The 15,900-nt window shown below is 54.3% G+C and overlaps 1 protein-coding gene across 15 annotated transcripts in view; it reads left to right on the top strand.

Annotated features, from left to right (window-relative positions):
* The window catches only part of FGFR2 (fibroblast growth factor receptor 2), a 100,119-nt gene that overhangs the window by 43,507 nt on the left and 40,712 nt on the right, over positions 1-15,900 (top strand). For all 15 annotated transcript variants that reach the window (XM_036027401.1, XM_036027406.1, XM_028512412.2 and 12 more), the window contains one exon: positions 6,551-6,674. In XM_036027401.1, the coding sequence (XP_035883294.1) occupies positions 6,551-6,674 (124 nt within the window). The remainder of the gene's footprint in view (positions 1-6,550; positions 6,675-15,900) is intronic.

Genomic DNA, 15,900 nt, shown 5'->3' with positions numbered 1-15,900 from the left:
CCCAAAGTCTGCTTATTTGGAAATATCATTGTTAACGTACTCGTCGATATTTTGATATTTTGTTCGGCTTTTTCTCAGCATTTCAGCTTCAGTCCCAGATCATGAGGTCTGTGATGCGGAAGCCAGCATGGATTGACTGTCCTACCTGTGTCTTGACTATGTCACCTGCCTCCAGTGTTCCGTGCACGTGGTCCCCTGCACAGCCCAGAGAAGTGGGCGCTGTCATTTTTTGCCCCTTTTAATAAATGAGCCTTGTCACCTAGCTCCTAGCTGCGGGAGCTGCTGCTTGGGCTCAGGCAGTTTTGCACCGTATTGTACTCCAGCTCTTACTAAATAGCTCTCTTCACATGCGGGTCCATGTGTTACGAGCTCAGCTATGATAAATGAGAAGCATTTCCCAAGAGCGTGTTGCTATCAGATGGGCCAAGGTGGACTGTTGCGCGCAAACTTGGGGCTATTTTAATTACAGTAAAATATACGTAACATAAAACTTGTCATTTATTTTTCAAACTCTTCCACCTCCCCCAACAGAACCTCTGTTGTAACTCCAGTAAGCCGTAATGTCCCGTCCCTCCTCCCGCTCCACGCCAGGCCCCAGAAACCCCTCATTTACTTCCCGCCTCTGCTCTAGGTGTCTCCGGTGGGAGCACAGGGTGTTTGTCCTTTCGTGTCTGGCTTACGTCACTGAAGACGTTCAAGGTTCAGCCCGGTCGTGGCGTGAATCAGCTCCGTTCCATTTTATGGCTCAGTCACATCCCGTCCCGTGGGGAGACCGCATGTTGTGTATGGGTTCATCTGCCTGTGGATGGACGCTCAGGTTGTTTGTGCCTTTTGCCCGCTGTGCACGACGCAGCCCTGGACATCAGCACCCACACACCCGCTGGAGTCCTTGCTGTCAGCCCCTTCGGGTCTGCACCGGGGGTGGAGCTGCAGCGAGCACCCTGTGCGCACGCTGCCCCGCCCAGGGCGCCTTGCTGGGCGTCTGCAGGGAGCCGACAGCTCACAGGACAGCCTTGCCTTTGGCCGTTCACTTCCCGTGACCTCTGGAGGGTCCATGGATGGTGAGCTGAGCGGAGGGGAAGAGTCTCTCCCGCTGCCCAGACAGAGCCCGCCCCGCCCTGTCCTGTGGACACCTCCTGAAAAGCAAACTTCTTGGCGGTTAAGCATTAAACAGGTGTTGGCTCCCTCCCCATCTGGGTGGTGATAAGCGGCCGTCGGGGCCACGGCCCTGGACACGTGTAAGCTCAGTTCTGGCGTGTACATCCAAGGAGGGGTGGCTGGGAATCCCCAGGCACCTGCTGGCCCCTGGGGTCTGGCCCGGGAGAGGGAGGTTTCATGTGTTGTGATGGCAGTTGGTCTCTGTCGAGTTGTGGTCCATGGGGCACCCCGGTGAAGGCCACGGTGAAAGGGTTTGCTGCCTTTCCGGGCCCTGACACCTGTGGAGGGAGACCTTGGCAGTGCCCGTCAGCACACGGACACGGTGCTCATCGGCTTGGCACGGAGCAGAACTTCCCTTCCAGCTTCTAGATGTTTATTCGCCTGGTTATCGAACACCTGGGTATTTGGAAATGTCTGGATTTTTTTTTTTGCAATGTGGAATCCAAACCTGGACCTTTCACCTGGGTGGTTTGGTGTCTTCATACAAATGAAATCCACATTCCCAGTTGTCACCTGAAGGTAGCTGGGGGTTAAACAGGCACCTGGGAAGGTTTAGGTAGCACAAGAATTCCGAAGAAAACCTGTCTGGGCCACCTCTTGTCTTGGCGGTGATGGGTGTGGAATGTTGGAGGAATCCAGTGTTCGTGTCACCAGTCAGGGAGTCTCGGCCGTTCGCCGCGATCTGCTTTGTTTTGGCATTGAAATGTTATTTTAAAAAGCCTTTAGTGAGTATAGTTTCGAGGCCTCATGCTCTCATTCTGTTCCTTGGCAGACGAACCTGAGGAGGAGTTCCACCCAGACGGGCGGTGGGCGGGGCTGGGAGGGGCTGTGTCTGTGCTGGCGGGTGCGGGGCTCCTCCCCTCTCCGGCTAGGCCAGGACCACGTGCTCTGTGGGGGCTCCCCCGCTGCCGAAGGGGGGCCCGCGGAGCTCTGGGGCGCTGTTTTTTGCAGTGTGTGTGTGTGTGTGTGTGTGTGTATGGAGTCTCTGTTGGAATTTGAAATTGAAAATGAGAAAAAAAGAAATACAATCCTACCACTTAATTATGTAAAGTATGTTAATACATTTTTTTTTTCTCATTTGAACTGTGCGTGTACAGACATGCTTATAGATTAAGGCCTATGCACACCATCGTGCTGTGTGTGTGTGTGTGTGTGTGTGCTGTTTTTACAAAACGGGAGCATGAATATTCACGTGTAGATGCAGCCCACTTATTTCTCCATTTCTCCGTAACTGTTGCTGTCTTGCCGGGTGGGGGCATAAGACCGCCTCACTTTTTAATGGCCGTGCGCTCTTCCGTCGGGATGAGCTCCCTTTCGTAGAGGATGAGCGAGGCGTTTGAACGACTCCTCGTCGGATGCCTGGGTTTTACTGCTCCGCCCAGTGCTCGCAGCAACGGCCTTGTCCACGTGCCTTGAAGTCGTCTTGCTGTTTTCTCGGCAGGCTAGGTGTCTACAGGTAGAATGAGCTGGGTCAGAAAAAAAACCTGTGTTGCTAGTTTTAATAGGCACTGCCGGATGGTTTTAGAGGAAGGCTTGTCTCCCTTTATGGCTCCTTTCTCTGTCCCAGTCTCTGTTCCGTTACCCTCCCCAAGTCCTTGGTGGCGCTGATCTTTCTAATTTTTGTTAATTAGCCGGTGAATAACAGGGTCTCATTATTGGTTTCATTTGCATTTCCTGGATGCTAATGAGGTTCCCTGTCTTTTCCCGTGTTTGTTGGGTATTATGCTCCTCTTCCGTGAAAGCAAAGCTGGTTTGTGTGCCTTTGACCCCACGGGCAGAGAGGACGGAGCGCTGGAAAGCTGGGGAATTCAGAACACATTGAAGAGGATCTTTACACTGTAGTCTCGGGGTGCTTTCTGCAGGTGTACACGGAATAGTTACTGAAATGACCCCAGACTCTTTGCACCTTTGCTCTCTGCCCTGATGGGGTGGCTGTGGCTAGCTTTCACTTCTCCTTCAGCCACCACCGTTGGGGGAGGATGTCCCCTCCAAAGTTATCAAGCAGTCCCCTTGTAGCTGGCCTCTGAGGCCACCCATTGGGAAAGTGCCACAGCTCATAAAACTGGGGATTGGCAGTTGGTTGTGTCAAGGTAGCCTGCTGGAGCGGCGGTGGAAAAAAATAAATATTAACAGTCCTGCGTGGGGCAATATTGGTTGAGTACTAAGGTCTCTGGAAGGGGCAGGAACACCTTGTTTGGTAAATATGTGTCTCGTTGAGAAATAATTTTTTTTTTTTTAAAGCAGGGAAGCATGCCTTTCCATGCCAGGAAGTGGCTCCCATTTCCCTGCACAGAATACCTAATGAACAGGACTTGCTCTTTTTTTTTTTTTAAGATTTTATTTATTTATTTTTAGAAAGGGAAGGGAGGGAGAAAGAGAGAGAGAAACATCAGTGTGTGGTTGCTGGGGGCCGTGGCCTGCAACCCAGGCATGTACCCTGAGTGGGAATCGAACCTGCGGCACTTTGGTTCGCAGCCCGAGCTCAGTCCACTGAGCTACGCCAGCCAGGGCTGAGGAAGAACTTTATAAATGTTAACTTATTGGTGCCTGCAGTGCGTCTGCAGGAAGTAACTGTTCGGGAGCACCTGCCCTTGCAGAGTGCTCTGACGTGGAAAGCGGTAGCCCCAGGGAGAGGCTGGGCGGCCCCGAGGCCCTGGGTTAAAAATGGCAGTGGTATTGGGTGCAGGCCCCCTGTGCCAAGACTTAATGTCTTGGGCAGAGGCGGACGGCACCGCCCCTGTCCGTTGAGGTTCAGCTCCATTTGGAATGCTCTGTGTGCCAAGTCTGGGTCCAGGCGCGAGAAAGACATCGACTGTTTGGATGGGGTCCAGAAACAGGCACTAGCCCTGATTAAGGGCTTATGGGCATGACATTTGAGTAAGGGCTCAAAGAACTGAATATTTACAGCAGGGCTAAAGGCTGGATCATGGGGCTCGGTGATGTTGGGGCCTGTGGTTTCACCCCCGCGTTGCCCATCCATGTGACTGGTCCCCCCGAGGCCAGGGGAGCCCCATTCCTGATGCTCCTGAGAGCCTGGGGAGAAGGAGGGTCTCGCTGTAGCCCACTGCCCTTGAACTAGGGAGCTAGCACTGCCTCCCGTGCACTGAGGTCACAGCTCCGGGGCAGCAGCACCCAGGGGCCAGGATTTAGAGTCTTGATGGCGCGGGAACACTTAGCACCCGTGTCTTCTCCTTGAGAAACCCCTTGGATGCTTTCTGCACAGAAGGGGCTGACCCTTCCTGAGAGGAGGTGCCTCTTGTTTGGGTTGTGCCACAAGCCGACGACCCAGCGGGAACAGAGAGCAGGTCTGCTGCCTTCAGACTCATTTCACCGCCAGACACGCCACCTGTGACGGTGAGGGGGCGTGTCCGCCATCAGCTCCCTGGCGTTGGACTCTGGAACTACCTCCGTGGTTATCCCCATGGAGGGCTGGGTGACAGGCAGCAGCCGACACGGAGTGACTGAGTGTCTGCGCAGAACTCCGTCTAAATTCATTGCTTGTGCTCTTGTTAAGAAGACTCCAGCCTTCCCCTCACCCATTATCCTTCCTAAGACTGTTGACAATGAGCAATGATATTATTATTAATTTTAATCCTCACCTGAGGCTATGTTTATTGATTTTAGAGAGAGAGAAAAACATCCGTTGGTTCCCTTCTGTACGTGCCCTGACTGGGGATTGAACCCGCAGCTCTTTGGTGTGCGGGACGATGCTCCAACCCACGGAGTCACCTGGCCAGAGCAGCGGTCTTATTGTTATTATTTTTTATGTTTAATATTTTGTTTTATCATCCTGGTATTGCCTTTTATTTTTTCTAACTTTTTATTTATTGATTTTAGAGAGAGAAGAAGGAAGAGGGAGGGAAGGGGAGGGAGGGAGGGAGAGAGAGAGAGAGAGAGAGAGAGAGAGGGAGAGAAATATCAGTTTGTTGTTCCATTGAGTTATGCATTCATTGGTTGATTCTTCTTGTACGTGCCCTGACCAGGGTTTGAACCTGCAACCTTGGTGTATCGGGGTGACGCTCTAACCAACTGAGCTGCCCGGCCAGGGCGATCGTGGTTTCGAGCCCCACCCACTCTGCAGTAGCGGCGTGCGTGCGTGGAGCTGACGCCTGGCATGAAGAGGGCTGTACTCTGGCCGCCCCTGCAGTGTCACACCCCTGCGGACACTGCTCTCCAAGTGGACAGCTGCTCCGATGACGGGGCCCTCACGGGACGGCTTTGTTCTCCGGCTTAGCTCCTTGCGTCGCTCGTGTGCTCGCGAAGGCTCTGCTGGCATTATCGGTTTTTATGTGATTAGGGCAGAAGCACTTGCAGTGCTTGGGGACTCATTCAGAAGGTCAGTTGGAATTCCTGAGCCGATGGTTAAAATTAGCAAGCCCTGGGTTTTTTTTTTTTCTCTTTTCTTTTCCCCTTTCCATATCTCCAGAGTGTCTTGTCCCAAATACCTTTAAAGAATGATTTGGAATCGGAGAGAAATATTAAAACCTTAAACCCAAAAGATGAAATCTGCATTTGGTCCTCATAAGGAAAAATCGTGCTTGCTTGAGAATTTGAGTCGATTAAAATATTTTAAAAGCAAGGCAGTGGCGTCCGAGTCCCGTCTGTCTGTGTGTTGACAGACCTGTGGGTAGGAATCGCAGGGCCTCATTTTCCCATGTGCGGCTTATCTCCGAGACGTCTCAAGGAGTTTATAAACAGACGGACATACAACTTAAGTTTCCTAAGGATCCATTGCTCCCATGTTTGGAATTCTGAGTGTATTTCTCAGGAAGAGGTAGCATCTATTCAGCTCCCGCCAGAGATGAGAGCTGAAACTTCTTGAGAATTCCAGACAGCATCTGGGGGCCTTGGGGGGGGGGGGAGAGGCTTTCCATCCAGAAGGAGGTTCCAGAAACAATGACAGGACCTCCCCCAAGGGGTCTTTGGGAGACTGAATCAGCCGAGTCGGGAAGGGGTGCTCCGAGCAGGACCTGGTGTACAGAAAGTGCTCCCCAGTGCTGGCCGCACGCGGTTCCTCGGTGCCGAGGGGCTGAGCGGGTGAGCAGCGCGGTAGCTCGCCTTCCCTGGGCTCTGCTCCTGAGCGGCGCTCAGTTCCCGGCCCCCGGGCTCCTCCGGACGGAGCCCCCAAACCTGGGCCCTCACAGCCTCACGGCACACCCCCTTGGGCATCTGAACACGTCCACGTCCACTTGCTCGACTTGCACCACGATGGCGATTGTCGTTTCTGCTTGTCACCATCCTGAGTGCCCACGACGAGGAAGGTTTCAGATTCAGGGGAGCGTCTTCTCTTTACCATCCGTGTCTCCCCCAACTTTTCAAATGAAGAAAACAAAGTACCTCGTATTCTGTGCCGAGCTCGTTACGTGACCACCTCTCCTCCGGTCTCTTTCAGGTGCGAAACCAGCACTGGAGCCTCATCATGGAAAGCGTGGTCCCGTCCGACAAAGGAAACTACACCTGCGTGGTGGAGAATGAGTACGGGTCCATCAACCACACCTACCACCTCGATGTCGTTGGTGAGTCTGCGTCCCCCGGAGCGGCAGCTATTTATCCACCAGCCTGCCGCGCTCGACTCCTTCGGTTTAAGGAGGGTCCGCTGGTTTTCCTTCTTTCTAAATACATGCTGTCATGTGAGAAGGATGCTTCTGCCATCTCACAATGTTCTGTTTCCTGATAAGCCAGGTTGTGCGCATTCCGCGTGATGCTCTTGGCTCCCGAGCGCCATGTATAAAACGGACATGGTTTGAAACCTGCTGACGTTGTGGAAGCTGAGATCGCTCTGACAAATGTTCACGTGCGCAGGGAGAGGGCACGGCTGTGCTCTAGGGGGACTGGTTGTTAAAAGAGAGGCACCGTTAGGCAAGGAAGGGCAGCTGTGTGATGCGGGCTGGAGAGCCAAGATGAGCCCGCCAGTTACGATGACTGAGCTTGCCGCGGGCTGGAGGAGTTTTCACCTCCATCAGGAGCAAGTCATCAGGCACCGCCAGTTCAGCGTCCGTCCAGAGCAGCCGTTGCTTCCGTGGAAAGGGAGGTCCGTATGTGGGCTTCCACACACATACCTTTTCATCAACGTGCTTTTTAAGTTAAATGTCTTAGGACCACGTAACCCCTACCCTGGGAACTCAGACTTCTTCCTGCCTCGCCCATTACAATGGGGTTTGTCATAAACGATTAAGAGAGGGTGTTTCTCTGTCTTGTACGAAGATGGATAACATATGGAACTAGGCGGAGGACCCGTGTCAATGTTGTTGCAGGGATGCTGGGCTGAGATCTTTTTGTGTGTGTGTGTGTGTGTTTGGTAGAAGCCATGCTTTTCTCTGTCTTGCCTTCTGCCCTGACTCTCCATCTCCAGTCACCTGGCTTGGAGTCCTCACTGTTGGCCACCCAATCAGATTGTCCCTTTCCATGCGGCGGCTGCTGACTCCTGCCGAGGTCTCACCCCAGAGTTCCCCTTGACTCATTTTGCCAAAGGGCTTTTCCCTTTGTGATTCTGCAGGGCTGGGCCCACGCCCACTGTGTGTCTATGAACAAGACTTTCCTCCATCAACAGACCACAGGCTGTCTGTAGGGAGACACCTCAAGATACTTGTATTGCCTGAAGAGCCATTAAAAAGCCTTCCCAAAGCCTGCTTCGCCAGAGTGCATAGATGTGGTTAATTGAAGTTCTAGGTAAACTGAAAATTAGGCAGAAAACCATTCTGATTTCCTATCAAGCCAAAGTAACTTAAAGCCATACGAAACTCTGTCTTAGAAAGCATAATACGGTCTTAGTTCCATTAGTATGTAAGGAGTCGGTGAAAAAAAGTATTTGTAACATTTTATTTGGGTTATTGAGACAGTTTTAGTGTAACAGAGGTCCCGTGGATGTCCATAAAAGACAGAGGTGTTTATGGGATGTCTCCCGGGGGGAATCACTCTGCAGAGACCCCACGGAACACACGCGGAGCAGCAGCCCTCGGGACCAGAAGGGACTGGTTCCCGTAGTTCCTGTGCACTTTGGCACCGACGCACTAGAAGTCGGTCGTTCAAAGAGCACGTGACTTAGAGTTCACTCCGGGGCCTCGTGCCTCCTGAATTGGACGTGACAGCGTTTCTGTTCAAGGGAAGAAAAATGAGGGGCTAGCCGTTCTAAATGCCTAATCCCCCAAACAGGTAATTTATTGTGGGAATAAAACAACCGTGCTGCAGCAGTGTTGGGGGGGATCACGGCTTCGCTTGAGGCCCACCGATCATTCCTGGGCGCTGGCCGAGGCCGTTCCCGGAGTCCGGAGTCCCAGCTCGGCTGCCTCGGCCAGCTGGGGGGCTCTTGCCCAGAGCAGGTTTTAGGTTGAGTTGTTATGTAGAACGCTCAAAAGCCCCTCACCCTACTGCCCCTTGGAGCTGTCTGGCAGCTCTCCTCTCTCTCTCTCTGTCTCCCTCTCCCTCTCTCTCTCTCTCTCTCTCTCAAACCCTGGGATCTCTCGTCGCGTTCAGGCCTGGATTGGAGTCGGGCTGCTGAAGAATGGGGTTGTGCTGTCGAATGCTAATCCCCGGGCAGTCGGCCTTGATGAAAAGAGAGCGTGATTCAGCGGGGCGGTGTGCAGGCAGCGCGGAGCTCACGGAGCAATGCGGAGAGAGGCCCGATTATGTCACCGGCTTGGGAGCTCGCCCAGCGAGACGCGGGCCAATAATGACACAATGCTGGTTGGGAATATCCATGAAAGCTCAGCCCTAATAATTTTCCGAGCCCTGAACCCTCTTTATAAATAGAAGCCAAAAGTCAGTAGAATATAAGACGTTTCAGGGAAGATGGAGGCGTGAAATACTCTCGTCTGTGCTCAGAACCCCGGTAATTGCTCTGAGAAGCACCAATAAAGTAAGAATTGAGTCAGCGAAAGCGCCTCATAGAGACTCCCGGGGCTGGCAGGCAGTCACTCTGCACGACTCGGCCGTGGAAACAAAGGGATTCCGGCTGGAGCCGTGAGGCGCTGGTGGCCCTCGGGCCCAAGTTCAATCCATGGCTGTGTGCTCACAGCTTCTCGGCTGCGTCTCTGTTCCGCGGACAATCGGGCCGGACCAGCGAGAGTTCACATTCCACGAGGTTTTATTTCTGTTGCTATGATACCTGGGCCTGTGGTTCAGATACGGCGAAGCATCGAAACGGGGGAGAAGACCTTTTTATTGAAATTCTTCCGCGGCGAGGCATTCCCATGAGCGCTTTCATGTAAAAGCCGTGTAATTTAAGTGACATGCTTGTGTTGGGGAATTAAACAGGGCACCATTGTGGTGGGTGAGGGAAGCACTTTGGTTGGAGGGAGAGCCCTTGTGGGGGCCTGGCGAGATCCTCATTAAAATTGACACCATTACTTTTCAGCCATTTACTCGCAGGGGAAAACGAGCGTGAAGTTCCTCATGTCGGTAATTGTGGCGCTAGTGAAACGGGCTCCCCTGGGAGAGCCGGCCCCGCGAGGCGCTAAGTCTTCGCCCTGGTTTGTCGGGGAAGGAGGCCGAAGCACTGGACTCTGGCTGGGGCCCCGCCACCCGGAGGCTGCAACCTCGGATAAGTCACTTAACTTTGGGCTTCACGATCCTTGCGTGTCAAACACGAAGGACTCACGAACGTTAGTAAAAGACGGCCCGGTGTGCGTCGTGGAGAGGGGAGCAGGTCCGGCAGCCCGCGCTCCGGGGCAGCAAGCGAATCGGACGGTTCCTTCGCTTTCCTGAGCCTCTCTTTCCCCTTCCAGAGCATTGGACTGCCGGCACTTACTTCCTCTTTCCCGTGCTGGTTGTCTCAGGGCCCTGGGGCTCCTCTGGCAGTGACAGGTGACCGCAAGCTCGGTGGCTCGGAGCAACAGAAATGGATTCTGCCTCAGTTCCGGAAGCCAGAAGTCTGAGGTCAAGGTGTCCCCAGGGTTGGTGGCTTCTGGAGACTCTGGGGGAGAACTCGTTACACGCCCCTGCCAGCGTCGGGGGGCCAGCGGGGTAGGGCTCACAGACGCCTGCCCCCATCTTTCTCTTTAGGGACAGCTGTCATGGGTTCAGGGCCCACCCCGACTCCATCCAGCGTGGACGCAGCTGCAGATCCTTCGTCACGGGGACCTTGTTGGCTAGACAGGGCCACGTTCTTGGGTTGAGGGCTTATCATTCGGGGGCCACAGCTCAACCCATAACCCCGGTGACGGGGACTCCGTTGGCTGAACAGATGAAAACGCCAAGTGGACACCTAGTTGGCCTGCCACGGGCGTCCTCCCTGCCAAACCCGGATGCTTTTTTTTTTTGGGAGGTCTGTGGGGATTTTTTTATAGATTTTTTTTTTTATTTTTCAGCTACACGTATCAGATTACTATATTAGTTTCGAGTGTGCAGCGTGGTGATGAGACATTTATACACAAAGCGGCTGGTCATCCCAGTAGGTCTTGTGCCCACCTGACACCAAGCATCTTCATTCATTTTTCTTGCACTCGGTGCAGAGTTTGCTGGACTGAACGCCACGGTGGGGCCAGCGGGCAGCGACCTGCGGCCAGCGTTTGCGTGGCCTGCGGAGGTTTCCGCCTTTGGGCTGCCCTTGCAGTGCGGACGGGGCGGCTGGACTCACGGAGGAGGGTCGTAGGTTTTGAGGGCTCCGCGTTCGCTGACTTGGCTTCTGCCTGCACCCCCTCGCCCCGTGTGCAGTTGGGGGAATTCAGGTTTGGGGATATGGCTGGTGAGCGGCGTGCCAGGGACTTGAAGGAGCCCCAGATGAAGGGGCCTCCGTCTGGGTTTCCTCAAAGCCTAGCCGGACGCCCCGTGGGCCACAGGCTGGCGTCTGTGTTTCCGGTTGGCCGGGCTGACGACCAGCACCCGTCGCTGCTGCAGCCAGACTCTAAAGAGGTCTGCTCTTGCCTCTAGCCCCTGTCCAGCTCTTTGCTAAAAAAAATAAAAAATAAAAAAGCGTGGAGGACATGGAAGTGTTCACAAGACTGGATGCTCCTTCTTACTCGTAGAATCTTGGGCTTTGAATTGGGAGCTTTTTCCTTTTGGGGGCGCCCAGGTCTCTGTGGTCCCAGATACCAAGATTTGGGGGGACAGCGTGCAGTGGAGATGGAAACAGAGCCTCTGGGTTTGCCAAGGGCAGCCGTGCCTTCTTTTCTATCCATCTAACTTTCCAGAAATTGCCCCTCCCCCAGGCCGAGAGCTGTGAGTGGCAGACAGCGGCTCTGGCTGGGTGGCGGCCGCCCTGGGGCCAGGCATCCCCTCCGGCTGTGTGTAGATCACTCCGGCCTCCCCGCCAGCCCGGGCTTGCTCAGCAGCAGACCAGAATGGCGCCATCAACTAGCCCTGGACATAAGCCCCCTGTAACTGAGCTCCAGACATGATGGGACGCAACCTGCACACTCGAAGGAATCTGTCCCCGTGCTGACACCCCCCAGGTGTGTTTTCGGGAGGAGTGGTCTGGGCACTGACTGATAAGCCCAGCTGTGGGCTCTCGACACCTGGCACCACAATTCTGGCAGCCCGTCCCCCGGGCGGAGAAGGAGAAGTCTCGTCAGTTGTTTCCACTCAGGGCAGCCCCCGCCCCGGGGAGACAGAGGCCACAGTGTGATCCCCGAGCGAGCGGAGGGGAAGCGAGGGACCCAGGCAGCGAGGGGTCCTCCAGCCGCACTTCTCCAGTCGGGATTTTGGGCTCCTTCCTGGCTGTGGCACCAAGTAGCGTTTCAGTAAATGGAGAAGCGGCGGCCTTGTTAACTCATCAGCGGGTTTACTACCGAAGGTGTCGAAATTAGGTTGTCCCTGCTCACTCGCTCCTTACAGAAGACCCCGCTCCGCGTCCTGGGTTCCGTCCCGCCGGGGCTTCTGCACAAAGCTGCGGTTTCCCTGTGCGACGAGGGGTGGCCGGCGGGTAGCTGTGACCTGCACTACACCGTGCACCGGAGGTCGGCGCGCACCGACCGCCTGGCCCTCGCCTTCCGAGCTGCAGTGCACGTGCGTTCCCCATGGAGTCCCCCCCGCCCCACCCCCAGCCTCAGCTCCACGGAGCCCCGGGGGCTCTGAACTTGAAGCACCTTGACCTCCCGACTTCCTGGCCCAGCCTCGTTTGCGTTGTCCACATTCGTGATCTCGCCACCACATAGTTCTTTTCCACCTCTCCCTCCGCGTGTGAGACCGAGGGTTGATGCTGATACTCGTTCTGCAAGCCAGCGCAGGAGCTGTGAAGTCTAGCCGCAGGGAGACGGAAAGCCACACTTCAGCCAGGCCACACGGTGGCCACGTTGAACGCCTCTCCAAAGGGGGCCACGGAGCGAACCTGTCGCCCTGGAGCCGGAGCTGGGACTGGGTAGGAAGCAGAGTCCTGGGTCCTGGTGCCGCTTCTGTGGCTCCAGCTCCACTCCCTCCTTCCCTTTCTGACGAGTGCCCCCTCCTCAGCCCTCGAGGGGCTCCACCCGCACTGGATAGCGCCCCCTGGAGGTTCCGGTGGAGGTGACGTGGGAGGACGGTTCCAATTCTGTTTCCACCCTTTGCTAGCCTAGCTCTGCAGCCTTGCAAATCACGGAATGTCTGAGCCTCAGTCTGTCATCTGTGCAATGGGAGTGATGACACACTTCCCTTGTGGACCTTTTGGGAGGACAGTGCTTTTCAATAACAGTACCGCGTGGTCATTGGTGGCTGTCGTTGGGTGGTCCCAGACCTCTTGGACCTTGAGGCTGAGACGCAAGCACATAGCTCAGCCCTGGTTAAAGGAGGGCGCATTCCTCTCCATTCTTCCAGAGATTTCAGCCCTTCCTTTGGTACCTGCTGTTGTAATGAGCTTCTGGTTGCTCCAGAGCAGCAGCTTTTCGTGCCTGTTTCACAACGGAGGTTCCAGGGGGCAAAAGCTGGCCATTGGGCGTCTGCGTCGCCCCAAGCGCACTGACTGGCTAACGAGGGCTTTCCTGCAGGGCAGCCAGGGAGAAGTGAGACCCCTCCCAGGCGCTGAGAGACAGTGGGGCGTGTGGGCGCCAGCCCCTGGGGTTGGGGCGGGCACACGCTGGCCAGTGGGGATGGGGCATGTTAGAACTCTGCAGTGTCAGCATTTCAACTCTGTTCTTCCGAGCGTCCATTGCCCTCTGCCCCACAGTCGAGAGGAAGGAAGCTTTATCGATTGCTGTGTGTTCTGGAAGGGTGCCTGGCCGAGGTGGCTGGGCAGAGGGGCGAAGATCTGCCTCGTCGTTGACATTGGTGTGGGCGAAGAGGATGTAGAAGTGTTACAGACAAGTTAATGTCTTACAGAGTTTTGTAAGAAGAGGGTTTCGTCACCCTACCTGGAAATAACGCAGGTGGGGGTGGGGCCAGAGAGTGCCGCCGCTTTCAGGGCGTGGGCAGGTGAGCTTGGAGCGAAGATGGAGCTTCACCGGCGGCCGTCACAGTGCCTGGGAGTGAGCTGTGACTTAGTAAGATTTCTCTCAGCGTGTGCTGAGTGGAAACGATAGAGAAACAGTTCAGCGAGTTACTTGTACTTGGAAAATTGTGGTCCTTAACATACTGCAAATTTGGAAGCAAGAAACCTTCAGAGTTTCTCTCTAACCTCACTCATGCAGCTTCAGTGAACCGTCGTCACCTCGATGGAGTGGGAGACCCCCTTTGGGACCTGTTGTACCCACTCTCCTTGCGCTGTCAATGTCGGGATGCCGTCGTGTTCTTGCCTTTTCAGAGGATCCGTCCAGCAGCGCCCTTTTATGGGTCCCCCGTCCTTAGACGCCCTGCTGCCGTGCTCACGGTCTCGGCGCTTGGTTTAATTCCACCGCCAGGGAGCAGGGAGGGCAGACATGACCCGATGTTGTGATAGGGATGTGGCCCCCACTTAGAGGGCAGGCGAGTTGGAAAGGTGGCTTCCAGAGCCACTATCTTCTTCCACCGCTGTGAGGTCACGTGCAGGCGGGAGGTGGGGAACCCAGTGGCTGAGTGGAGGGTGCTGGTGTTGCTATGTGTGTGGGGGTGCGGGGGGTGGTTTCTGTCCTGGGAAAAGGTACTCGAGGAGGTGAGAACATCATCGCTGTGGTCTGGAGTGAGAGAACAGAGCAGAGCACCAGAGCGGGAATCAGCTATGTTGACGGCATTGTAACAACTAATTCTCTTATCTTTGCAGCCCCCCCCCCCCCCCCCCCCCCCCCGCACATCACCTAGAGCGCAGGTGGCAAACACAAGGCCCGAGGGTGGAATTTGGCTTAACTGTTAGGGAGTAGTTACGTTAATACAGTCCTAAAATGACTTGGACACCCCTGGCCTGGAGGGTGATATGGTAGTCAGTTGAGTAAAACACAGGCCTTGCCCTTTTTTTTTTTTTAAGATTTTATTTATTTATTTTTAGAGAGGGAAGGGAGGGAGAAAGAGAGAGATAGAAACATCAATATGTGGTTGTTGGGGGTCATGGCCTGCAACCCAGGCATGTACCCTGACTGGGAATCGAACCTGCGACACTTTGGTTCGCAGCCCGTGCTCAATCCACTGAGCTACACCAGCCAGGGCTGGCCTTGCCCTTTTTAAGAGTTCTCATGTCACAGCCCAGAAGACCCCGTACTGCCACATGAGAAGGTGACAAGCAGGGACAGAGAGGTCCTGGATCTTGACAGGAATTACCCTTTTTCTTTCTTTTTCCCTTGTAGGATTTCCTCCTTAGAGGATCCTCTCAAATGAGGCCTGTAGGGATTCTGTCCCTCCCAAATCCGTGTCCAAATCAAAAGGTCAGATTGTATCATAGAAACAGGCACTGGCTGTTATTCTGGAAGGATCTTTCGGAAGCTGTACCTTATTTGAAAAAGGAAGTCCTTGTCTCGTTGGGTGCAGTATGCACTCTGGGCTGAGCTAGAAGAGAGGTGAAGGATTTGGTCCTCTTGTTTCACATTTTGGCCAAAAAAAACGAAGACACCCGCCCCGTGGGTGAAGGCATCGCTGACGGTTCAGCAGGGTGTGGGCTGGCGTGGGCCTCCCTTGCGTGGACTTGGACCGTGGGGGCTGGGTTTCAGGTCAGGGCCCCATGAGAACGAGCTGGGCAACTCTGGAAGCTTCTCTTCGGGTGATGCCTGGTGCTGGGACTGGCTACAGTCACTCTTAATTTTCAGCGACTGAGTTTGCCGCTAAGAAAACACATGAGGTTTTATTGTTGCAGGTTCTCCTGTGGTTGCAACCAAAGGGAGGCATGTTTTGTTTGCTCAGATGGGCTGGAAGCTTTTGCTTCTGCTCGAACCACCCCAGGGGCACCAAAGAAAAAAAACACCTCAAAAAAAAAAAAAAAAAAACCTCTGCAAGACTAGCCTGATGGAGTTTTCTAAACTTCCTCTGGAAATGAGACTTTTTATTTGTAAGTGGTGAAAGTCGGTGAAACCCGCCTACAGTAGTGCTGTGGACATCTCCATGTCCGTGCCTCTCTGTCCGGACTTCATTCTTATCTGTGACCCATGTGCTGCTACATCATGGACACAGTATACTCTGTTGAACCATTCTCCTGTTGGTGGGTATTTGGGTTGCTACATCTTTTTGTCCCCCAGTTACAAAGGAGGCCATCATGACAAGTTTGTACACACCCCTCTGTTGGGCGTCTGGGGGAATACTTTTCCTAGGACAGATTTCTGGAGATAGACTAACCGGACCCTTTTTCATAGATCTCAGCAAAACCTCTGCAACCTAAAGCGCTTCACTCCGTGCTGGGCTGCTGTCTTTGAGGACTCCCCAGGGCTCTGGTTTTTAGCTTCTTCGCAAATCGTTGAGAGAATATACTCTAGTTCCGAGTTCAGCCTTGGTAACCTGAGG

This window comes from Phyllostomus discolor, chromosome 5, assembly GCF_004126475.2.
Source record: "Phyllostomus discolor isolate MPI-MPIP mPhyDis1 chromosome 5, mPhyDis1.pri.v3, whole genome shotgun sequence".
In the NCBI taxonomy this organism is placed as follows: domain Eukaryota; kingdom Metazoa; phylum Chordata; class Mammalia; order Chiroptera; family Phyllostomidae; genus Phyllostomus; species Phyllostomus discolor.
The sequence above is the reverse complement of the archived record's forward strand: the minus strand, read 5'-3'. Positions and strand labels throughout refer to the sequence as shown.